Raw genomic sequence first — 25,898 nt, forward strand, 5'->3', positions numbered from 1 at the left:
CATAAATGTGTGTGTTTGAGAGTGTGTAAAAAGACATTTTTAACCTAATAGAAAAAGAATCAGAATAGTGCTCTTGAAATGAAATGCTGTCATGCTATCAAAATGCAATGTTTTGATGATCACCTATTCAGTCTTTGTTTTGAAGGAAAAATCGCAGCTTTTTATTCTGAATTTTTTAATTCTGAGGCGTTTTTTCTGAGATGCCAGATTTTTATACATCCCTACACTTCTGATTTTTGTAATACTTTAATGAGACAGTAGAGAAAAAAATGTAGAAACTCTTGTAATTGTGTGCTAGTCAGGGTCATGGCTTTTCAAATATATCTAATGATCTTTAGTAGTAGGCCAAAGGTAAGGAATTTAGAAAGAAAGACTGCCTCAGTGGGAAAGCACAGTGATTGCTTTCAGGAGCTTCCAAAACAATCAAAGCCTTCAGGTCACTTTCAAACTCAAACACTAATATTTCTAACTCAAGGCCTATGCCCACATCCAGTTCCTTCATGTAGATGTGCATCACTGAGGGAGCCGAAACTGAAATGAACACTTTAGCTTTCCTTCACTTCGCTGCTTCAGCAGGGTTTCATCCCACTCCAATATCCCTAAAAACCAAACCAAGCCAGCAAGAAATAATCCTGGCAAATCTGAAGTGGCCTTTTGGGACAGCAATGCTGGTGAACAGTTCTGTTGTCTAACTCTCAACCGTAGCTTCAGGCCAACCATAAAAACTGTTGCCTGTTGTTTTGTACTCTTTGTGATCCATAAGCCTGCCAGAGGTGCTGCAGATGGCAGTTTTATTCAAATCCAGCTTTCTGAAGTTCTTGGAAGCCCAAGATGGGAGCCCCTAAAGCCTGACTTTTCTCATCTGTGGAGCACTTCCAGCTCCAGCTGTCTTTGGTGGAAGTTGGTCGTGTCCTCAGGGTTCTTGGGCCTATGCTGATGTAAATCCTCAGGTTTTTGACTCATATACCTAAACATGAGGTGGTTCACTAACCAGTGTGCTCCTGTGCTTTCCTCAGGTGCATAATGACTGGCATGGCATCCGGGAGCATCGTGGTTTTCTACAATGACTTCAATCGTTGGCACCACGAGTATCAAACCAGATACTGATCCTCACAGCGAGCGACACGAGCACTGACATGGGCAGCTGTGTCAGAAGGGAACTGAACACAGCACGCCTCTCTTGGTGTTGAGCCACATGGTTCCTTTATAAATAGTTATATTACATCTGAATGTAACTTAAATTTGCTGGAAGAAGCAACCTATTTTTTAAAGTTAATTGCTATTTTTGTAGACCTCGCTTGACTTTTTTGGGGGAAGGGCAAAGAAGCAGAATAACAGCTGCTGGGTTCTGTAGTTAAAAATCTATATTTTTAGTCACAACGAGAAGTCTATTTTGATCCCTGTATGTAAACAAAACCTAAAGTAAAGATGGTTAAAACTCACGTTCTAGTTATATTATGAAGAAACAGATTTTCCATCTGAAGCTTTATCTATAACCTTGAGGAATATATGATTTTAACATAATGGAAATGAATTATGATATTTGGGGAATTTTAATCTGTTCTATCTGTACCACACTTTGTCTTGTACTTTTCCAAATGATTGTACTACATCAGCACTGAAGTTTCTGGGAATCAAGGGGTAATATTTAAATTATGGTTAATGTAATTTTAAACTTTGCAAATCATTTCCACAATGTTACTATTCAAGCATGTTTCTAGGCCTAGGCAATTAGTTCTTTTTTTAGTTGTATGTTTTGTGCATTTAAGAGAGAGAAATCAGGAATGGAGTTTGTGTGTGAATCCTTTTAGTTGCTATCTGGCATCTCCTTCTAAGCACACCAAAATGTGGATTGTTCCTCAAAATCAGAAAGGCTGTTTTGAAGACTTTAAAGTAGAAACTGACAGAGGCAGGTGTTTTTTAGTAGGTGAGGTGCAAATTCCAAAGCACACCTCTGCTGGTGGACTGTGAAAGCACCGAGACAGCAAGTGCTTGCTGGAGCATGGCCCCCATACAGCAGCAGAAGTACTAGACTTGCAGGTGACTTACTTTCTTTTTTTCCCCTCAGAATTTGCCCCTGCAATACTGTAGCACATGCCATGTTCTTTTTCTGCATATAGCAACGATGTCTTTCATGTTTTGCTATCACCAAATCCAGCCAGATCCTGCCCAGTCATATTAAATTACCTCTTTCTTTTAGGAAATGAAAAATAATTTATACTAAGGAACAATAAGTTATTTTGGTGTTGCACAAATCTACTTTTCTACAAGATTGCTGTGCAGAACTCTGTGAAAATATTTGTGAAAAGAACTGTTATTGTTTTGTAAGTCTGTATTGCATAAAAATCTTCTTTGTATGTTGTGATCTCTATGAGTTGAAATTTACATTCCATATCTGTATTGATACATACATTTCTCTAGCTGCCTACTAGAGCAGTTCCTGGTTTTTCTAAGAATTTAATTACTATCTCTTTCAGTAAAGATTTGGAATGAGAAAATTCAGTTTGAGTGAAGAAATTAAATAAAATTACATTTGTAATTGAGGGCTTCAGTGCAGTATGGGGTTCTTGTGATTCTACGGTATATTCCCAACAGAGAAAAAAGGTGTCATGGCTAATGCATTTAATGTACTCTTGGTGCTTATGAAATGCTGACCAAGTTTTCTGTGCTTGCTACATTTTCATACTGAGGTGGTTATGGTGGTATCAGTTGAGTTATATTTTTATGTTTTGTGTAGTGGAATGAGATGTGTTTAAGCAAAGACTGTAGTAAGTGCCCAGTGTACCAAGCAATAACATTTGCTATGCAAAACTTGTACTTCACAGTTCCTTCAGTTCAACGACATTCATAGCCTCATATCAGAAGAGTTGAGGGGTAATTGGTATGCTCTTGAAGTGCAACTTGCATTTGTCTGAATCCAGAGTGGATTTCCTAGGCTGGGTGGAGGGGAAAAAACAAACAAGCAAAGGTGAATTTTGCCAAATGGAAATCCTGAGTATCTTCTCTTTCTGATCTCCCACTGACTTAGGAAACACTTTATTATTGAGAGAAATAATAGTTCCTGATCTTAGAGCCAAAATATTTCATAGGGCATTGATTTGGTAGATTACTTGTTTCAGAAAGGGCCCTATTTGATCATGAGCTGCTTTCCCAAACTGAAAGCACAGCTGTACCTGTGTGTGCTGTCCCGAGTTGCATCCAGCCAGTGTGATGGTGTGACCACTCTGTGGGGAAGCAGCAGCTGGTGCAGCCTAGTGTTCTGCATATTGACTGCTGCAGCCCTTCTGTGGGAAAGGACATCTTCACCTTCTCTGGAGCAGGCCTGTGAGGACACCTCCATTCTGGACTGCTTTGGTGAGTAGGACATGCCCCTCCTTCCATAGATAAGCCCACGTACCCTCTGGGGATCCAGACGTGCACTTGGGATCTCAGCTTTGGCTGAACTAGTCCAGGTCATGCTGTTTGTGATGAGATGGCAAAATAGGGTTAAATTTCCAGCTATTCAGGTATTTGTTAGTCTGTTCAGGGCAGCACCTGTGTCGAATGGATTGCCTGAAACCTGCTTAATCAGCAGGTGCCAGGCATTAACCTGCAGCTGGGCCTCATTTGGCTGTTATTTGCAGAATATTCCTGAAAAGAGGGACTGAATTCTCTCCTCAAATGCAGAAGGAGCATTTATGAAAAGCATTTCTTTACGTGACAGTCTGGGCTTTCTTCTGTTTTGGTAAGTTCAGAGGGACCAGCTGTCAGCTGGATTTTATGGGAGGTGCTCTGGAAAGTAGCATTTGCTGCTGCTGAGTCAGGGTGGTCAGTAGCACTGCTGCACATTTGGTTTGTGGAGTACTTGGCAGAAGTATCTTGAAACCCCTTCTATTTTGTGAAAATTTCTGATAGAAACGCTGTAGGATCTGGCAAGAGGTGATGGGATGGTCAGGGTGGGGTTTCTGTGAAGGAAGCTTGTGTTGTGGTGTTACTACAAGCAGAGGGAAATGGATGCTGTGAGATTTCTGAGAATATTTCTGCAGTTGTTAGCTGTGTTGTGCTGTGTGTTACGAGAAACCCTCTACACCTGAAAGGGAGCCTCTTGCAAGGTGTATGTATCTGTTACTGTTGCTGCCCTGACACCCTTTTGGTAGTCTTGCAACTATCTGCAGCACTTATCCCTGATTCTGCTTATTTCTGCTCTGCTGATTTAGCAGTCAGCACAATAAATGTCCAGAAGAGCTAATCTGATACTAAGGTAATGGGAAATTAATTTTATCGTAGCTTTAGTCAGGACATGATTGGTGTTAGATGTGTTGAATAAGAATGGCCTAGATATGGTGACTGTCCAGATTGTAGCTTTTCCATTTTATGTCCTAATTTTCATATTCACGGAGATTTAAGTGTGTCTGTGGTATGGCATCTCTGTTTTGCTTTCTCTTTCTCCCAAAAGTAATTCAAAAGGAGTAAAGATGACTATATTGTTCTTGAGAAACTGATTTTATCCTCATTAAATAAATCCAGAGATGGGCTGTTCTGAGGGTGTTGCTCTAAACCAGTGAGACCTTTCCCATACTGGGTTAGGATGTTTGTGTAACACTTGAGATGAGTCACTCGCTTGGATTTACCACGATACAACATCACATGAAATCGAAAATAGTTTAATTTTATGCAGAACCAACCTAAGATCGTCAGTAAACTAATACGGTTAATGATGACCAAAGTAATTTCAGTGAATAGGAATCTGAACTCTGTTTTGGTGAGCATAGAGGCAGTGGTGTAACACATGACTGCTTCCTAGCCAACAGTTTTTTTTATTTCAAATAGACTAGGAAACCGAGAGTCTTCTCATAAAGGCCAAATGTGTCATCCCTGTTGGAAATCATATGGTTGGATCTTGCTTCTGATCTCCTGGATGTACACCAGGGTGCTAGAGTGTCTCCCGTACCACTAGGGCACTCCAAGAACCCGCTGAACGATGCCTGGTTGCTTTTATCATATATTTTGGCAACCTCTTTCATATACATTTAGCGTGATTTTGAAGCACAGAGAAGAAAAGCACCATTGGATGTTGCAGAAGTTGCCATTGTTGCTGGTCTTGCCACCACATACCTGAACTGTGAACCTTTGTTTCTGAGAGAGGTCAATGAGGTTTTCACAGATTCACTCCCTTGAATTACAGGACTTAAATTCCCCAGCTCAAACAAGAAGCTTCACACTACTAGAGTAGAAAAACCTATGTTTTGGTTTGGTTTATTTAAAAAAAAAAAAAGGGGGCAGGAGGAAAGAAAAGGGAAAATTCATAGTAGAGTATATCTATATATATAATTGATTTATACATTTTAAAAAACATTGTTATTTAATTTAGGAAATAGTAAAAAAATTATTGAAATAATAGAATTATTTAATTTAGGAAAAATTGCCCTGCAATATGTTAGTTTTAGTCTTTACTTCCTCCTACCATCTTGTTCCTCAGTTACTCAGTTCAGATATGGTAAGCTATGTCTGCATCTGAAACAAAGAGATCTTTGCTTACTAGAGTAGTCCAAGGTAAGATTTACAGGCCTGTGTAAATATTTTTAACAAATAGCTGCTAAGCACGAGCCAATACTTTATGAAAGTAACATCATCATAAAACATCATCTATGTTAATGTATTTTGATAATTATTGTAATTTTTAAAGTTACAGAATGGGGGTAATTGTCTGTAAGGGTAAATATTGATGGGAATATCAGTGAACCTACTGTTGTGCTGATTTACAGCAGGAGAGGATTCAGTTTTAGGACTTCAGATGTAAAACAGCAGGAAAGGCTCCACTGGGCTATTATGAACAACCACCCATTTTCAAAGGACCTAAAAAGATGGGATATTTTAAAATACTTTTTTTAATAATTACTTTTTTAAAATATAGGCATGGTGGCAGTTGTGCAAGGTGTTTGTAAAAACTGGCAATTGATCAATATCAAAATGGTACATGAATTTCAGATACTTTTATGAAACAAAAAAGGTGACAGTCCTCTTTGACAAATTTATCACTTGTTTAGTTTCTGTAGTTGTTTCTTTCCCTTTATAACAGATATAAAAGAAATTGTAAACCAGAACTACACTATTTTTGCCTTCTTCCAACACGTGGTGGTTCTGCAACAAGAGAAGGATTAAATGAAAGTGCACTAGGTAGTAAATCAAACGTAATACTTACAAGCCTTCATTAAGTTTTTTTAGTGTTAATACATCTTTAGTTTTATGTTGAACTGTGATACTCTAAGCCCTGCACCTATGCACAGAATGAACATAAGTAAGTGGAACTATTTTAAGGCATGGAGTAGTGATACTACTTTCCTAAAGTCATACATAGAGTTAAGAACTTTCCCACCTATCCCATGTTTTTATCCAATTATGTTGGCCATATGATCATCTTTTCCAGCTGTCATCACTATCTTTAAATAGGCATTTTGGCACAGTCTCGCACCTGCCTCTGCTCTGTGAATCAAAATACTTGTATAAGAATGATTAGATGTTGATCAGTCATGAACTCAGGGACACAATTTCAGAATATTTATGTCTTTATTCTCTTCTTCCATTAGACAAAGGAATAGTTTAGAACTGGCAGCTGTTGACCAGGCAAATTATCATCCTTTCTTCTACATATGCTTGAGGTTTTGTGTAACACTTTGGGTATCTCTGCTAATCCATGAGAGGCTTTGCCTCATAAAATAAATATCTAGGCCTTGCACACCTGAATATCCATCCTCTTAGGAAAAACAGAACTCAACCCAGCATTCTTCACTTTCTTGGTGCTCTCTCTACTAATCTCTGAATTCAGCTCTGGTTAATCCTCTCTACCTGAAATCACACATTCTTTACTGAGCTTCATCTGAGACTTGTTATAGAAATTACCAACCACACACAGGGCCAGCTAACAGACTCTCAGTAGTTTCTGTTCTGAGTGAGGGTAGAGTACTATCTTCATATTTTTGCACTGTTTCATATTATAAATGTATATAATTTTATATGAAGGCTATTCCCATACTCTCCAAATATCTTAAAACTTACTCTACTGAGCCCACAACAAAGTTTATTCACAATGACTGCTTGTACCCAACTTTTTTATCATAGTTTAAGACATGTAATGTGTTTCCTTACCTTTATAACCATTCTTCTCACTGTACAGCTTTCAGCTACCATGACCTTAAGTTCTCAGTTGGCACTTTCTGATCTTTAAATGCCTCTTCAAAAGGTAAAACCATCATGTTTAATCATGTGTTCCCAAGCTTTCCACAGGAGTCAATGAACTTTAAAAGGTTATGGGAATCCCTCAAATTAATTCTGTGAAGTGTTTTTGGTAGGTATCTAATTGTTCCATCTCTCCGAAAGGAGGAAGACAACAGTTTCACTGACGAAATAACTGAGTTCTCAAAGAAATGAATGACTTTTTATCTTTTTTTTTTTAATGAAGAAAGTTTATTGCAGGTCTTTCTTTTACAATTCTAGTAGAAAGTATAGCTAAGAGAGAAAATGAACTATGACCAATTCATAAGAACGAGCAAAGGAAAAGAATTAAGCTGATACATACTATACTGAACTAAGCATTATGGTAAAGATAAAACCTCATCTATTTTGTGACTGCAGATTCAGGATAGCTGCTCCCCAATCCTTGTTTCCAGTGCCTGCACCAGGTGAACAGGGGGATAGCACTGACAACCTTTGATGGCTATTGATGGCAGCTCCTCTATCAGCTCATCCTAGAAGTGGGAGCTGCTTTGTTCATCGTAGCTTGGATCACATGCAGCAGGCTTTCCCTTCACAGGTCCAACATAATTTTATTTTACCTAATAGGTAGTCTGACCCTGGAGAAAGGTGTGGATGGGACACTTGCAGTTAAGATAGAAAATGGCTAAAACAAAAAAGTTTCCTTCACTCCAGTCTTCATTACAAATAAATGTCCAGTGCTCATGTTTACATCCCAAGTCACTTTATTTAAATTCATTTTATCTAAACACTACCCTGCCTGCAAGTTAGATAGCAAACTTGATGGAAAACAACCATCCTTCCCTCTCTATCTCCAGTGTTTGTTTCATGATATTTTACAGTTAGTCCACTAAAAAATTTTTCATGAAAATTTGCCTCTTCAAGTTTAGTAGAAACTTGGCTAAAAATAGAGGCATTGGAATAGAAGGCAAATAGAAGTTTTCATCCCTTGTCTTCCCCTCCCACTTTTCTGAGAATTCTCATGAGAAGAACAGAACGGGGCCTGCTTGTAGAGGGGAGGCCTGGTCACTGTTCATCATCTCACTGCTCATATAAAAATATGGTTAGCTACACCATAAGTAAGTCTATTTAGAGCCCAAGGCTGTGTGAAATGGAGTTAATTACTAACACAGATAACTTAAAAATCATCTAACATTTGCCAGAGTCTTTCCCCTACTGCTGTTCTGAAGACAAGGGCAAAGAGCACTCAAAGCGTACGGTCACTCGCTCACTATGAGAAAGAAGATCAGAGCCTGGCAGGGGCTCGCCACGAGAGGAGCACACAAACCAAAAACAGTCATGGGAAATGAAGAGAAACTGTGGCCAGAGTGTGGGGAGCTTCAGTTGGATTTGTTTTCATCAGTCCTACGCACCAGGCTGATCCCCAGCAAGCTCAGGAGATACTGAGGCAGGCAGCGTGGGGGATCGGAGTGGCTCAGAAGCAGCAGGGAAGAGGGTCTCGGACCCAGCCACACGAGGATCATCAGCTGCAGCAGCAATTGCAGAAATTTTCTCCATTCCAGCTCTACCAGAGTCCTGACAGCGCTTGCTGCAGAAAATCTGACTCTCTTTATCTAGAGCTGTGTTCTACAAACAAAAAAACAAACCCAAGGCACATCATGAAATCAGCAGTTAAATAAAGCCCTGTCTGAACTTAAGGGTTAAAACAATCTACAAGACATCAAGTGCATGCATTAGAGCCAGGAAAAAAAGGAGAAATAACATTTAGTACTCTTATAGATAATTAATGGTAGCATTCTGTGTTGCTGACTTTGGAAAATGTAAGGAAAACTTATCTTCCAGACGTATGTTTGCCATGATGTTGCAACCTTAAAACTTTGTCTTGCAAGTCTGATGTGGAAAAAAGATGGTGTGAGTGGTTGTGATACAGCAGGAACTCATCATAGCAGCTATTAGCCAAATTTATGCACCTGTGTTTTTGCAGACAAGTCATCACATGATGCTTAGTGAGCGCTCAGTAATACATTTTCTGTAAAAAAACTACACATTACAGAAGAGGAGCCCTTAATGAAGGTGACAGATGATTTTTTCTGTCTTAGAGAAAAGGGTTTGCTTCTCTGCTTATTGCTGAGAGTAGGCAAAAATATGTAATTTCTGAATTCTGTACTTTAAAATGAATTTACTGGAGAAGAGAGTAACAGGTTAGAATGAAAACTGAGAACTCCATAATGCAGTAGGTGGATTATTTGGAGTATGTAGTATGTCTGCTGAAGCCAACAACTTCAAGTTAAATGACTGTAATGTTTAATTGCTAGTGCAGTGTCTAAAGTGACCTAAAGGGAAATCTAGTAGTTCCTGTGTCAAAAACATACGTCAAAATTGCTTTTTAAGACTTGGGGGAACAGTGCAATTGGTCGTTTCACACTTTCAAGGCTGATACTGATCATTAGAAATTCATATACTCCTTGGCTTACCTTACTTTGTGGAAGCGCTTTGAGTACCAGTGGTAATACAGATTTAAGTTAAAAGAGATAAATTCTTTGTAGTTTATTCAGTTACGTAGAATGGTGCAAGGTACGCTTACTCCAGTCATGTACAGCTGGGGCTTTCTAAATCCACAAATGTGGGACAACTTAACTGAATAGTGGAGAACAAATACTTGTTTCACCTTTGTGGCACCTCCTGCATATGGATGTGTAAGAATTATAATGTTATGTGGAATTTCATATTCTGAGCTAGGATGTGCTACTTGTAAAGTAAGGTCAGGTGCTCTGCCTTTTCCTTAGGGATTTCTTTCTTTGATTGCTCAGGAGGACTTGCTTTACTAGTGTGAACATTTCTGTGTGTTTTTAGAAGAGTTTGATACTATTCACTAAAATATTTAATATTGAAATAATTTTCTGATACGAGTTAAATTTAGCATGGTTCATTTTTTTTTTCTAGATGTGCTTTTTTACATCAAAGTCAGCAGGGGCAGCAGAAATAAGGTACTTACCCTCTTTTTTCCAAACTGAACATGTAGCTTGGTAGTGAAAACTTATTTCCTTTTTGGAGTGCATAAATTCAAATTTCTCATTTATCCGACTTGGCAAGGAGCTGGATTAGTACCTCTGATTTCTCAAACAGAGGACTACGAGGATTTAGATGTATATGGATGGCAACTCTTGTGCTGAAACCATTTTATATAATGCTATGGCTGTGTGCTGGGGCAGGGGAGGAGGCAAGCAGCCTTGTGACACCACTCCTACCCCCCAAGGCCTTCCTGCCAGGCTTTGCCAGACCAAAGTACTGATTATAAAAATTCCCAAAAGAAAAGCTTAAGTATTTTAGTATTTTGAATTTAGAGTGTGTAGGTTTTGCTGTTTACTGGGTTTTTTTAAGTGAGTGACATCCCTAGTCTGTCTGCATAGAGGTACCAGGAGAAAATTCCATACTACACAACTGAATTCTCTGCTACTAACAATCAACTCTGCACACAGAGCATGCAAGGAAGTGACCAGCTGAGCTGCATCTGGGCTTTTGAGATTTTGAGGTGGTCTGCAGGAGTTTCATCATTATCAAGGCAGCTGCTACGCTGGCAGGATTGCATTTCCTTTTTTGTTTGCTGGAAAAAGAGTTGTAAATAAAGTGGTTTCTGCTATTTCAGTGGCAGGTAAAGTTATGTAAAAGGGAAAGGACATGCTTTCAGTTCATGCTTTACAGTGATTTTCTCCTGTGCTGTCCTCACAGCAGCTTCTGGTAGTTGTCACACGTTGCACACAGCAATACATACCTACATAATACAAGATTTTCTGTTTTAAAAAAATTTAAGAGGAGGCTTAATTTTACTGTAACTAAATAAGAATGTTTTTTATATTATCTCCTGACTAGGTCTGTAGTACTACAAAACAAATGACAATTAATATGTTTATTTTAAATAGAAACTATGTTTATTTCAGTGTTTTTGTTCTTTGGCTCTGTCTTCGTAGGGTTCTCATCTTTTTCTAATTGCTTTTAGATATGGTAAGATATACATATGCACAAAACTCCTGCCAGGAGAATAGATCAGGATATGTATGAGGAAGTAAAAAAAAGTTATATTAGTGTTTGTTTAGAATATTTCAAATATGCATCGCTTCAGACAGATCATTTTTTTGGTAAGTGCTTAAAAGATATTCCTTGACTGGTTTTGTGTGGCTGTACAGCTTTTTCCACTTCAGACTGGCTTAGTTATTTCTCCTTTCTTGTTAAAAATGGAGAACATGTATTTTTGTGCAGCAGAACAAAGCATCGCAGTTAGTACGTACCATTGCCTTGGACCTACTCAGAGGAAAGCAATGCAGGCATTGGGAAAGGAGGAAAAAGGAAGGAAGCAAGGGACAGAAACTAGACTTACTTTAAGCAGAACTAACACAATTGCAACAAATTTAGATTTACAGAACATTTTAAAATTGACAAAAAAATAAAATCAGTAATGAATTAACAGCAACATGCTTTTGGGGGCAGCGGGAGCCTCCTGTGCAAGAACACTGAACTGGGGATGTGCAGTTTTACTTATCTGCCACAGGATGGTATTATCTGCATTGGCCAGGTGACAGTATTGGAATGAAGTGATGCTAAAGGGGATTCCATTAAATATGCAGGTGGACTGATATAGCAATGCACTGCAATACATGAGAATTACAATATGTGCTGGTCTGAAGCTGAATGTTTTTAAGCAATGAGTGCTAGTACAAGTGAAGAGCTTCTGAACACAAAGGTAACTAAATTTCAAAGTTCAAGATAAACCAGGGCAAGAATAACAAACTGGGGGCCTAACCCTCATTAGATCACAGTGGTTTTGATCAAGATTTTACTTTTCCTTTCACCAATAACTGGGAGCTGCGTTCAGAAATAAATAATTATGCGTTTACATCCTTCCATACCTGTTAGAAGGAAATAAGGCAGGAAAAGGGAAAATGAGGTGTACTTTCCTGGCTGAAGGCATGTCAGTAGCTTACAGAATCAGAAAAAACCCACACCAATAAGAAGCCAGAAGCTATGCTGTGTCAGAGATCTGAGACAGGCTTAAGTGGCATGCAAGTTGGAGAGGGGCTGAGAGTTAGAATTAAAATTGCTCTTATTAGATGTAGTGCATTTTATACCAGTTTTCAGCTTCAGGCTTATCCATAGTCTCAACAGTATAAAGAATGAAGCTCTGAAGTCCCTCTCAAACTGTCAAGTCAAACTGTCAAATGAAATGTAGACAACAGCATGAACCTGAAATCCATTTCCTGACTTATTTTTGTTATCACTTGTCCTACATTTAAATTGTTGGCCCATTTAATTCACATAAATATATTTGCAAAAACATGTATGTATGCAGAAACATTATTTAAATTTACTGACTTTCAGATGATTAAAACAATTCTTTGTTAACATAAGTGGGCTGGACTTCAAGTGTAATTAATACTAATGGGAAGGGGTGGAAATCACTGTTATGTTACTACCATAGATGGTTTTATTTTTAACTGAAGATACTCTATGTGCAGTGTCCATCCTCACATCAGACAAGGATGGACCACAGTAAGGACAGAAGGGCAGTTCAATCACTGTTGCAGTTGCATATTCTCTGCAAAAGTGACTGGGCAATTACAAATGCAGTTCTTGGTACTGATAGCAATAAATTCCATTTCTTCTGCCGTGATTCACACATCTGCCTTCTGGAATTACTGTTTATGTAAATTCAGCTGTAGGGTCATCAGGATCCCATTGTGTGCTTCAAAGAAAGTTCCCCATTAGGGAACAGAAACAATGTAGCAGGGGTTGGATGAGGACAAAATCAATGTGGCAAACATTCAATACTACAAAGAAAGTTTCTGAAATGGGGTCTGGTTTCCTGGCAAGCACAGTGTTTAACAACACTATGCCCATGATCAGGCAATACGTGGTCGGGCAGAGGGGAAGAGCCTACTTAACTAACTAGGTGATCAGTATGATTAAAAAAAAAATCATCACAGTTTTTGTAATGAAAGAGTTCAAATTCAACATACACCTACTTAGTGTTTACATGTTTCTGTTTGGAAGCTTGTTTTTATAGCTTAGGTACCGCACTGTGATGGACTTGGTTGCTCTCAAGCAATGATGAGACAATCCACATTATACATAAATAAAGACTAGAATTAGAGACTATTCTAGCTTTGGTTTTGCTATTCTTGCACCACACATGCTCATAGAGCACTGTTAGGAAGATATGCAAAGTATAGTATCAATGTATAAAAATGTTTATTTCTCTTACCATGATGACAGAAACCCCAGCAGATGTGTTATTTTGCTTGGGTAGGGTGTTATTAAAGTGCTGCTTCAGTTTACCTGTTACTTCAGCTTGCATATTATTCTCCTGGGAAGCATCATCCTGTATAAGAATAAACACAATATTCAAGTAATGAAAAAAAACCCCCAAAACTATGCTTGAATGCAACTAAGTAAAAGCAAAGCTGCAAGTTTTAGTCAAGCATGTTAAAAATAACGTGCTTGAAATAATGTTAAAAATAAAAAGCATATTTGTCATTTGGATTTCTTTTAAATCAGTATTTTAAATGGTCCATCATGTCCTAAGTGTGGAAATGTTACACAGTACCATAAATAAGTTTCAGAGGAGCTGTTATCCACAAACACACTCATTAGAGTTGTCTTCTCTTGTGTCCCAGAACTCCATAGATCATATTCAGTGCCCTCTTTTAAAATATATGTGAGAATAAACATTGACTATGCACATGTAAACCTAGTATTTATTAACAGTGAACTGATTTTAAATCACTCAATGCACTTTGGTGTTCCCCACTGCTGCTGCCCAAAAAAATGAAGGACCTGGCAGCCATCAGCTTAGTCTTAAATTAGGTATTGAATTTGCTAATTGTATTTCAAGCTTGAAGTGCTTCAAGAAACAGACTGTACTCCAAGTAGCTTTGCAACAAGTAAGTGCCAACAGGCACAACAGTCCTTCCACAGACGCGTTTTTGAGATAAGCGTTTTCTAGGTTGGATGCGAAATAACAATAAAGGTGCCAAAGTCACACATCTGCCTGTTGTGTTATGTTCAGGGTTTAAGCAACCCCCAGTGCCTTCTAATTGCAGTCAGCAAGGGACAGCCTCATTCTGTTCCTTCAGAGCCCAGAAGCTGACAGTGCTGCTACAGCTGAAGCAAAATCCAGACTATGGCTCTTCTCCTTTATGTGGAAATGGGAACAGTAGTTCCATAAAAAGAAATGGACCTAGTAGAAGTGTATTACTGCTTCTTAAAATTACACTTTAATGCTTAGATTTACAGGTTTAATATAAAATTAGAGGCAAGTAAAATGTAATGTACTCACTGACACCCAGGGATGGCTTAGGATCTGTGCTGCTGTATATCGGGCCTCAGCATTCACGTGTAACATCAGGCTAATTAACTCCTTTATTAATAAAAAAAAAAAGAAGAGTTAAAGAAAAGGATATTACAACTGAAAATACTGTTGCACCAAGTTCTTCTCAGTGCAAGTTTCTTGATACCTGGGTGAAAATAAAAGCCAGCTGATTCCAGAACCAGTGATACCACTATGACTTACTGGAACAAAAGGTTTGCCTTTCAGGATTAAGAGTATGCTGGGCAGCATATTTCATAGCAACTTCCTCATTGTACTCATGTTTCACCAAATCTTTTGAAACCAAATGAAACCAAAAACAGCTATAATGTTCCACTTTGTTCTCTATATATTCATGCAGGTAACCAGAATAAAAACAAACCTGGGAGAGATGAGATCCTCTATAGGCTGTGCACACACATAGTAACAATACATAAAAAGTACCAATCAGAGGCAAGAAACTGCATCTGAAAGTCAAGAAACTGAAGGCATTATTTGAAGAGTGTTCATTGCTTCAGTTTTGGGGAATGGCTTCTCCAAGCAGATAATAACATACCTAACTGAGAGGTTTCCCAACCAGCCAAGTTATTTAGTCTGTGTAAGTTTGAAGTGAGATCACCTTTAGTGCCAAGACTGAGGGCCTTGTTCAGAATGCATGCCTGGAAGTGTGTGAAATGACCACAGCTTGGGAAATGTTGATAAATGGATAAACAAACAGTCATTGGGAAATGCAGAAAAAAAGTAACTTCTCACTGGCTGGATAAAAAAAATAATCTCTACTTGCTAATGAGCCTTCAGATATCATTCAGAGCACGAGTGAATTAGCTTGAGTAGCAGGGCTTACAAGTTGGAACCTTTATCCTGCAGACACAACTGTTTTAAACAAAATTGCAATGATAACACAAGAACTGTTAGCAAGGGCAATTAGCAGTGGCTGCACCTCTTGAAAAGTTCTAATAACCGGCTCAAGTAAAATAGGAAGTAATGTCAACTGCATTCAGTCCACATAGCAATGATTTTTCTTTTTTAAAGAGCAATAGGAGGGAAAAATTCAGAGACATTTACTTTGCAGCTGAAGCAGTGAACCTGCTATAATAGTCCTTCCTGAAGTAAACTGAATATCATGTGATATTCACTGAATGCAGTTGGCATTCTGCTACCCTTACTCACTCAGACAGCAACACAACAGCCTGAAACACCTGAGCTTTGATTTAACTTTAGGCTAAACCAATTAAAAAAGGTACAGCAACTGGAGCAGTGGGTAAGAGTCTGTTCTGAATCTTCTAGTCTGCCTTTCCAAGAGAGCAACATCTTTTCAGGGACTCGTCAGAAATGCTATTTCAGGTTGGAAAATGTAGCAGTACCTTTGCTGAATCAGTGATGTTATCCCAGTAGGGAGAAGGAAATTCCAGCTTCCCAACAAGTATCTGATCAAAGAGGTCTTCCTGAAGGTTGTTTTCACTGCAGAACAAGCAGTAATGAAAAAGATTATGAGAAAGAAGTCAATTTTTCATGTGAATTCTTAACTTGATTTGGGGATGGAACAGAAATGATGTTAATAACTACTAGAAATGCATAATTCTCAAGCTTATATAGAGGCAGCACTTCTGAGCTGTCTGCCATAGTTATGCTGGCAGAAGTGATGAGAAAACCTAATATACTGAGGTGAAAGCTCTTCCACTGTAATAGAGACTGCATAGCTAACACACAGGAACAGGAAAGGGGATTCAAAAGTAAGTCATTTGCCAGCCTAGTTCTAAAGAACCTGCTACAGAAAGCATATGATTGGGGGAAGAAGTGTAGTGAAATGAGCCTCATCTGTTAAACTATCAAAACAGGAGAATTTTCAAAATCCATAAGGAGATACATAAAACACAGTAAACTAAATGTATCATGAGTACTGGCAGGCTACTGATATTAAAAGGATAAGTATTTTTGTATCAAAAACATGGTTTCATGAATATTCAGAGATCAATGGCAGCAGGATTTTTGTTTTTCAACTTGTTTGTTGGCTGTGAACATCCACCCAACCTATTTCTGTAAAGAACAATGTAGCTCTTGAGTTTGTTTTGCAATAAATATTTATTAACCTTGGTTAAGGCCTGGTTCTAATAGAATATGGACATTCTCCATGCCTAGTCCCTAAACTCTATTCAAATAAACTGCCATTTGTTTCTATACTGTATCTTTCAAAACAAGTTTTCAGTTTTAAACATGAACTACCTACATAAAAACCTCAAATACCTAAACTAAATAATATTTTTCCATAAACAATAGTTGTTTATATTGTGTTCTTTGCAAAATATTCTCGGTCTGGTATTTTAGTTAATTAAGTATTTTGCTGTAAAAATGAACAAACAGGCCATGCACTAACAATTTATATGTTAAGAGGAGAATTCACTATTTAAATATGCCAATTCCTTCTCATTCCCTGGGAAATAAAAATGGCTGAGGCACAAAGCATATCCATTTGATTTTCAGTAGAGCTCCTACATATGGTGACGCTGAGTAGCAAGAATGATGTTTGCAAACTCCACCGCTCATATGACATTTATCAAAAAGACTAACAAGGTTAAAAGTGCAGGATAAACAAATTGTTCCCCTCCCCTCGGTTTACCACCAGCCACCCTCCCACCCCGGCACTGCAGACCGGGGAGCTGCCGGGTCCCAACAAAAACGCCAGAGGGCAGCGTGTGCCCGTGGATCGTGGAGCTGGGACACACAGGGAGACAAAAGGAAAAGCGGCTCTGCCCTTACACCCCCACATCCCTGCACACAGCACTAAACCGGCTGCGACCTTAGAAAAATAAATAAATAAAACTAATCCCAGAACCTAAAAAGAAGGACAAGTGAAAACAATTTAAAGAAAAGGACAAAGACATAAAGAAAATGTGTCAATCTAATCCACCTTTTTTTCCCCCCAGGATGCCTTCTTCAGGGAGAAAGAACTTGATTATTTCTGTTGTTTTTCCCTTTGACACTCACCTGCGAAAAGGTGGAAATCCACATAACAGTATGTATGTGATCACACCTGCAGCCCAAATATCCACCTTTAAGCCATATCTGAGAAAACAAGGCTGTGTTACTTGTGCTGAATTAAAAAAAAAAGTCATTTCAATGAAAAAAAATTGCATTGACATGAATACATGAGAATCTGTTCTAAATTACTTGCTGATTATGTGATAATGTATTTTGTACCTAAGCACCTTTTTCTTCACAACTTTACAGTCTTTAGGAAACCAAGATTCTATGTTTTTTCTTATTTTTTTTTTCCCACCATAAGCCTCAAGGCTCTCCAGAGTGTTCTGAACGTACTCAAATTCAAGTCAGTACCAAGGTTTTCCCAATCCAGAATCACTAACGATAAAAGACAAGGATGTGCCTTCTCAGTCCCTATAGTGAAGTAACTACCTCTTAGGTTATCATGTGTTGCTAAGCAACAAGACACACACCAATCCTCCAGTCTCTTGAGTAACACGGGGAAAAAGAACTGCACTTTTCTTTCAAAGCACAGAAATTAAAACACTAGAGGTCAAAAAGAGGTCTTTTTGTCCTGTTCTTTTCTATCCAGTAGATTCAGTTTTTCAAAATCTAAAACATGCAGACGAAGTGCCATTTGACATTTGAGCTCTGCAGCTGTGAAATATTTCTCCATACAACAAATGCACTGAACAATGACTGAAACAATACAACAAACCTGCCTCCATTAGGAAGATGAAATTCAGAGGGGGTCACAGCTATGGCAAGACTCAGCTATAGCATAGAATGGAGCTCTAATAGGTCTAAAAGGAAGGATGACTCCTGAAATTCTACCATTTAAAAAAATTATGTTGTATTTATGGAATGACCTGTTCAATACAAAAAAATGGGGTTGTTTAATTAAGCAAACAGTTATCAAACAGCATGTGTCACCCAAACAAGGTCACTTGAATCAACGTGATCTAATTAGAGCTGCCCTGAGAACAGGTTTAGACTAGGTGACCTCTGGAGCCTCTTGCAATATAAATTATTCCATTTCTAATGCAAACACTGTGTTCTGCTTGTCTGTTCTTCCCCAAGCAGCTGCCATGGCTGGTATAATGGGCTCTGAATGCTGAGGTGAGGCAGGGAGCACAAACCAATGAACTCCACTGCACCAGCAGGTCCAAGGGAGGTGGGTAAGGAGGCAAAGGTGAATTCTGGGGTCAGGATGAGCAAAAAAACTGGCCTCTTTGAGGAACTGTGAATGATGCCCATGGGTGCTTTGGTTACAAAAAGATGGAGAGCCAGCCTGTTAAAGCATTCTAGTTCTTAAAACAGTTAGGAGCTACCTGACAAAAATAACTGGTTACAAGGCCTATGTCTTATCCTTACCCTGTCTCTGCAATGATTTCTGGAGCCACGTAGGTGGGTGTACCGCAGACAGTATATAAAGGTCCTTCAACCACAGTCGCCAGTCCAAAGTCTCCAAGCTTCAAAGACTTGGTTCCATCTGAATATTCACATACCTAGAATCAGAAAAATAAAAGCACAATGAGGAGGAGAACATCTGCATTTTTTTTAATTTGTTTGGAAAATAACCATCATCACACCAAGAAGATGGGGAAAAAGAGGTAATTTCCACAGCCCTGTAGGGAAAGAAGAGAAAAATGCTATTACCATTGATTGCAGCTGGAGCTAGTGTTCAATGGAGCTGTCTGCCAGCTATGTAGGTCAGACCATGACATAGCCTCAAGCAACTAGTGGGGGGGAAGGAAAACTCAATCCTAGAATGCTGAGTAGTTTTAAATATATTAAGTAGAATATAATACTGTAATTTCATTTGATTAAGACCTGGAGTTTAAAATGGGACTGTCAGCTACATCAGATTTGTTTAATGTCTTGTTAACTTAGCATAAATCTGGTCAGTTGTTATAGTGGATATTTCATTGGCAATGTCCTCCCTATGCTTAGTCAGTCTAGGCAAGTTCAGTACAAGAGTGAGAAAGCTGACTGAGAACTGTTTAGGTTTCTGTGCAGACCCAAATGTATTTTACCAAAAGCCCCATAAATAATCTAGCACTGAGTCTACCTCTGAGTTATTTTATGGATGAAAGAAGTTGAATTTCAACAGAAAGAAAAGTGCTACACAAGAGTGATTGCAAAAGTAAATCAAACCAGACCAACGCAAAGGAAATATCCCCCTAATAAACTAATCTCAGTTTCATTCTTGAAGTAAAATATTTATATTAACATAATTTCAAAGGAATCTAATTTTCAGAATGTAGGACTCCATAATCTCCAGAATGGCTGAATTTCTTTTGTTTCCTCAAAAAACGGAACACTGCTAAGGCAGCAATACTTTCCTTCATTCCTCTCTGTAATTCATATCATTAATGGAAACTCTTGTTCTCTTTTATATAACATCTTCAAAACTCTTAAGAGTTTGCATTTTTAAATGCATGACCAGTAAAGAGAATTCAGACAGCTGGATGATCCTGTGCAAAAAAACTAACTTCCTGCAATTCTAGGTGGCAATTGATAGGAATTATTTGCATTTACATTCAATACCAGTATGTTTATGTTCTGCCACTGTCAATCACAGTGAGTAAGATTTGCATCTGTTGAGTAATCTCTTTAGGCTTTCTAGGCAGAAAGGACATTTGTGCCTATTTATAACTGATTCAAATCGCTAATGAGAGCTTAAAATTTCTCTGCACTGTCTGTGTTGGAAGATGCACTGATAATGTGAGACTTCCACCTTCATTTTCTCACTTTTAAGTACCACATTGCTGTAACTACATTTTCCAGGAAAAGCCTCCCCTCCCTTTCTTTTGCTAAGCAATCTAATTTATTTGAGGGTTCATTTAAATGGCCAAACACTGTCAGTGGAATTTGTTGGGAAAGAATTGACTATGAAATGGAAAATATTTTCAGCTTGTAGCTTGTAGCCCTATCCTTGTTGTAATGGTTCAAAATCTGTTCTGGGATAAGCCATGACTCCTACTCTAGATGCTACCTCATTACACAGGACTGACAAACACCCACAGAAGGTTTTAAGAAACATCTACCAAGTGTTGATGAAAGCCACCAGCACGCCTGATGACAGTGGCTCAAGCAGGGGAGATTATGGCCCTGTTTGTTCAGTGTGTGACACTTAATATCTAATATCCAATATGTAGTGCACAAGTATAACCTCTGTGTATAAGCAAATGGCACATGCTGATCCCATTCTGTGAACAGAATGGGAAAGATGCCCTCTGTGGACTGTGGTATAAGTGGTTCCCAAAGTAGACTTCATGGTAATTCTTGTCAACACAGCTATTCTCTGTCTCTGCTGAAAACAAAAGTAGTCAGTTCCCCAGGACAAAATAAACGTATGTTCAGAGTTAATTCCCAGCTGGGATATTGGTAAATCATCAGAAAGATGATCCTACAATGACAGTGAGAGAAAAATGGGGGAGGGAAAAAAAAGGCTTCAGATGGTAACCATATGATCGTTCAAAGAAATGGAAGAAATGGCACTCAGCCCACCTTTTCTCCCACTTGCAAACTAATAAATAATTCATTGACATAGCTTTAAAATTCATTGTTTTGTGAGACAATACTCCTGCTTATCCAAATGGCAGCCAATCAAAATGTAAATAAAGATAAGTCTAAGGACAGGTTTGAGCACAGCTCTCTTGCATTACGGTGATTGCTATCTCATGGCAGAAGATTTATTTCATACATGCTTATTCTAAATTAATATGCCTGCTCTTCTCTGCTCAGCTCCTTGACATTTATATATACAAGCATTTGCATTAATGAGAACAAAGTAAGAGAAAGTATTAGATAATAAATGGGACATACCAGAAGATTTTCTGGCTTGATGTCTCTGTGCACAATGTTGAGACCGTGAAGGTATTTGAGAGCACTGGCTAAATTGTAGACCATTGCACTCCCATCTCGCTCTGTGTATTTTGTAGATGAAGTGATAGCATCAAATAGATCTCCTCCCTACATAATAGAAAGGAAAAAGATTACTGTGGGAAAAATAATTAAGATGATATTTCATTTAAAAAAAAAAAACACACCAAAAAACCCCATGTAAAATCTTCCTTTACAAAAGGCATGCTCAAAATTCCTGTTAAACAGTAAAAAAATTACTTTGCAGAAAGATGATCTTGTCACCAAGATACTATACTGGGACTTGGGTCATCTACATTAAATTCTCAGCTGTAATCCTGGCTTCTGATGTCTGAGTTTGGACAAATCACAGATCTTCTCTGTCTTGATTTCTTTTTATTGATCTTCCTACCTTTGATCAATCATTTCTATTTCTGCCTACAGGTAGAGGCATACAGTTTCTTTTTTCTTCATCTTGTCAATGTAATACCTTTAACATAGCCCTGGTTTTAAGTAAGGCCTAAAGTAAATTAGGTCAGTAATAAAAACCTTAACAAACAAATATTCAGCAATTGTAATGAACTGCAAATCTGAATTTCTGCAGATATTGCAGAAATATCAATAAATAAAGCTAAAGAGGACAAACAAGTCAAGTATGATCTTTTCCAACATAAATGAATCCACTGATTCTATGACATGCCGAAGTGCAGAACCTACAGGTGATTTCTGAATGTTTCAGTTGTGCAGTCTGTTTTGTGGATGCCCTATTCCTCTTGGAATACACAACAACATGTGAGCAAGTTACTGATGCAGCATTTTCAGTCATTGCAACAAATTTTATGTGGGTGTCTCTATGATGGTTACCCTGGATACATCTGTAGGAGTGATCTGTCTGAGCTGTGGGTGGCATTCCAAGCATTTCAATATACAGGGAAGAGAAGGAGCAATTCAGGAAATACAGGCCAAGATGGTGGTGAATTAAAATATAAAAAATACTGTCTTGAAACCCAAAAAAAGCCTATAGCATATAAAAATAACTTCTGGAAAGGAAGAGAAATGAGTAGGCTACAGAAATTATGAATTCAACAACTACACACTTTTTTTAGAGGTTTCCCAGGCTGGTAACTACTCTAGGGGGGAATCCTGAATCTAACAATGTTTCAGACAGAAATAAAAAGTGCTGCTGCTGCTATATAATATTTGTATCTGACATGCCAATCAGATGTGCAGTGTTGCTGTGTATGTACACAACTCAGACAAGAGAATGCAAGACTAAAACTTGATGCAATTTGTGTATTTGGCTCACAAGGTGACAGCAAAATGAATATTTTTGTTTTCTCTGTACAGGTATGAAAGCAGCATATCTGTTCTCTGGTAAACTGGAAATAAGGGGAATGAATGTTTGATACAAGCAAACCAGGTGAGATTTTTTGAGTTTTAATTTTCTTGGATGATGATCACTTGAATTTACACTATCTGTCTAATTTATTGTCAATTAAGACAAATTTATCACAGAGAGATAAATTCATTACTTTCTTTAAGGCAAATTATTAAATAAATATATTAGTGAAATAAATATATTAGTGAAATAAATGCAGGTGTTCTGTTAGTAAAAGCACATCTCTATCAGCCCTGCATGTTGTAAGCATGATATACTATATATCTACTTCTGTCTAGACTGTGCACATTGCAGAATCACCTCAAATCTGTGTTAATAATCTAATTACAACTGAAGAGAGATAAAGTCCATTATTATAATTGATTGAAAAGAGTATTTTTATTATTAAAAATGCAGGTTGCCACTGAAATCTTACATGATTACGTCTCCCAAGACCTTAGTGTTCCCAGATGCTGCTCAGATCTCACACCAACACAGAGCATTCAAACAGGATAAATAAAGCCTCCTCAGTCTTACCTTGACCAGCTCCATCACCAGATAGAGTTCTGTTGGGGTGTCCATTTCCTCTATAAGCATAATGATATTTGGATGCTTCACTCGACGCAGAATAGACACTTCATTTTCAATCAGGTGCTCCTGTTCAGAACAGGATGGAGAAGTTTATCTGAATAGACATGAAATTGCCAATTCACTTTTCCTTTGATCAGCTGGTCACTTGATCAGTGAGCACCCTTTTTGCTGTTTAATTTATATAGTAAAGGGTTATTGTCAGATGCTGGATTTTAAGTTGTATTTCACCACTGACCACATTTAATTTAAAATACTGTATTTCACTCACATAAAAAATGGGATATCTCTGAAAAAAGACCCCAGAACATGACAGCAATTCAGGAAGTGCAGATTATACTCTTATGTGGGTATTATGAGGTGAAATTAAGTTCAGAACCTTTCTGCCCCCAAGCTGGATCATTGTAACCTGTCACCCCTCATCAATAGTTGACATGCTCTTGATCCTCTCCAGCCTTCACCTCTCATTTAGTGTAGGTTACTCAAGGACAGATTACCTAGGATTTATATTCAAGGACTTTATTTTTTTTTTAAAAAAGTTGTAGAATATATACAAGAAAAAATATTATAACTGCTTTGGTTATGGTTTTCAGTTCATTTTATATGTATGTTCAGATTTACAATCTGCAAAATGTGTAATAGCTCAGTTAAATCGTTGTGACTCCAACAGCTTAACAGCACACAGACTGCGTTTAATTTCCCCTTCCCTTTACTTCTGGGGAAGTAATGGCTTTCAAGAACAAATTAGTTTCAAATGTCTTGTTTTCTGGAACATTTTAGCACATGGTTAACACTGGAAAGCGAAAAAAATTACATGCCCCTTTCATGTGAAAGAATGATTTTAATTTTCCTTTATAAATATTGGAATACAGACGTATTTAGGTTCACTGCAAAATAAATACCAATGCTTGCATAAAACACGAGCACCCTTACACTTGGGCAGATAACAAATCATGTCACTGGACTCAGAACTTATTCATGTTTAATGCACCGATTAGTAGCATGCATTTCATGCATTTGTGAGCAGAGCATTAGAAGGAGATGTGATCCACTGTGCAGAGGCAGTGATTGAAGATCTTGTGCTACTTCACCTTCTTCTTCCAGGGTTATTTACGGATGCACTGTGTTTTTGCCAAAGCTCTATGTGGCTACATAACTCAGAAACCACATGCCATGTGTGCATCTCATTTCGTGAGAGTGCGGTGCGGCATATACGGGTTAAACAGTCACACCTTTGAAATTCAGTTTGAAAGAGCATCAATTGTCATTCTCAACAAACATATGCCTGCTCCAAGCAAAGTGCTCTGGAGGAAAAAAAACAAACAAACATGAAGCAATTTTGTTAAACACAATGCTGAATCTCATCACCAGACAGAAGTGAACAGCCACAGCATACTAAGCCTTAGGGATGGAAGCCTGTAAATTCAAAACTAACATTAAGAGTCCAAGCAAAAACTAAAATATTATTATAGCTTTTTCTACCTAAAGAACAGATAGCATATTAAATTTATTACATCCGTTAATTACAACTAAGGCACAATAGCTTTATCTGTGCTTTCTTTGTTTCACTTGACTAAATTGTTTATTGCTTTAAATAAAGCTCAGGAATAACTAATGTTTATTTAAAATAATAAGAATTTTTAAAAACAGTCCCCGAAATGTTGTTGAGCTACTGTTTAAAATGCTGACTAATATGTGGTTCTTTATTTTCAACCATCCCACTGTTTTGCTCTATTTTGCCATATAAAAAAGTAGTAATTTTCAAAGTCATTATGATGTTTTTCCTGAATAGTGCAGTATATGCTTCAGTTTACATTAATATGATTTATTTACAGTGAAATTACTGTGTAATTGACATTTAAGCCACTTGTGGAAAATACATTAGTCAACTGTATTCAAGTTTTAGGACATCCAAGATCAACTGCTAAGGAGCAGTGAGCAACACTCAAGTCATCCATATTTGGGCTGGATGGGTGTTTTCAAAGCAGTGCTTATGTTGGTCTGTGAAACTAAGTGAGGAAGGAATAAGCTGTAGCAAAACTTAATTATTTTCTCTGTTGGAATTCTTCCTGGACAGTTCAGCCACTGCCCTAACAGGTATAAACATCTTCCTAACAACAGTCTGTAGCTATACAGATACAGATCCTTTCAAAACAGGCAAGAATGCATCCATGGGGCTGATTTTTTAATTTATTTTAAAGCAGGGAGAAAGACGTATAGAAAATATGTCTAAACTCTACTGTCTAGAGATTGTCTATCTCTAGACGGTTCTAATTTGTGATACCTAAGCAGCTGACTCAGACAAGTAATAAACACCACCTAAAGCTGCAAGCTGTACACATCATCCAAAAATTTTGTTTGCAGTGGAAAGCGCTGTGTCACCCTTCCCACAGCTGAAGAAATTGCAACATTTCAATCTCAGAAAGGCAATTTGAGCACTTTTTCTCATGGTTATGCATTTTTAAGATTCCTTTCTAAATTTTCTAAATAAACCTGGAGAATATGAGATAAAACAATGCGGATGCTGGAACACTG

General features: G+C 37.9%; 2 protein-coding genes across 9 annotated transcripts in view; one reads left to right on the forward strand and one right to left on the reverse strand.

Moving 5' to 3' along the window:
• LRBA (LPS responsive beige-like anchor protein) overlaps positions 1 to 2,551 on the forward strand; it is a 401,639-nt gene extending 399,088 nt beyond the window's left edge. For all 3 annotated transcript variants that reach the window (XM_027692706.1, XM_027692708.1, XM_027692707.1), the window contains one exon: positions 1,017 to 2,551. In XM_027692706.1, the coding sequence (XP_027548507.1) occupies positions 1,017 to 1,107 (91 nt within the window). In that variant the 3' untranslated portion in view covers positions 1,108 to 2,551. The remainder of the gene's footprint in view (positions 1 to 1,016) is intronic.
• Positions 2,552 to 7,412: 4,861 nt separating this feature from the next.
• Positions 7,413 to 25,898, reverse strand: part of DCLK2 (doublecortin like kinase 2) — an 85,542-nt gene continuing 67,056 nt past the window's right edge. For 2 of the 6 annotated variants that reach the window (XR_003535748.1, XR_003535747.1), the window contains 9 exons: positions 23,313 to 23,432; positions 21,362 to 21,508; positions 18,905 to 19,038; positions 17,537 to 17,614; positions 15,916 to 16,012; positions 14,522 to 14,602; positions 13,448 to 13,564; positions 12,315 to 12,397; positions 8,706 to 8,817 (listed from right to left, as the gene is read on the reverse strand). Coding sequence is in view for 4 of the 6 variants with exons in the window: in XM_027692693.1 (XP_027548494.1) it covers positions 8,596 to 8,817; positions 13,448 to 13,564; positions 14,522 to 14,602; positions 15,916 to 16,012; positions 17,537 to 17,614; positions 18,905 to 19,038; positions 21,362 to 21,508; positions 23,313 to 23,432 (996 nt within the window). In the remaining 2 variants the exon portion in view is untranslated. Of the gene's footprint in view, positions 8,818 to 11,477; positions 11,491 to 11,519; positions 11,835 to 12,314; positions 12,398 to 13,447; positions 13,565 to 14,521; positions 14,603 to 15,915; positions 16,013 to 17,536; positions 17,615 to 18,904; positions 19,039 to 21,361; positions 21,509 to 23,312; positions 23,433 to 25,898 lie in introns of those variants that run through there. The other 4 variants (XM_027692693.1, XM_027692692.1, XM_027692695.1 and 1 more) reach the window with 3 other exon arrangements.

The sequence above is a fragment of the Neopelma chrysocephalum genome, unplaced genomic scaffold, assembly GCF_003984885.1.
Source record: "Neopelma chrysocephalum unplaced genomic scaffold, ASM398488v2 Primary Assembly neopelma1_88, whole genome shotgun sequence".
Classification (NCBI taxonomy): domain Eukaryota; kingdom Metazoa; phylum Chordata; class Aves; order Passeriformes; family Pipridae; genus Neopelma; species Neopelma chrysocephalum.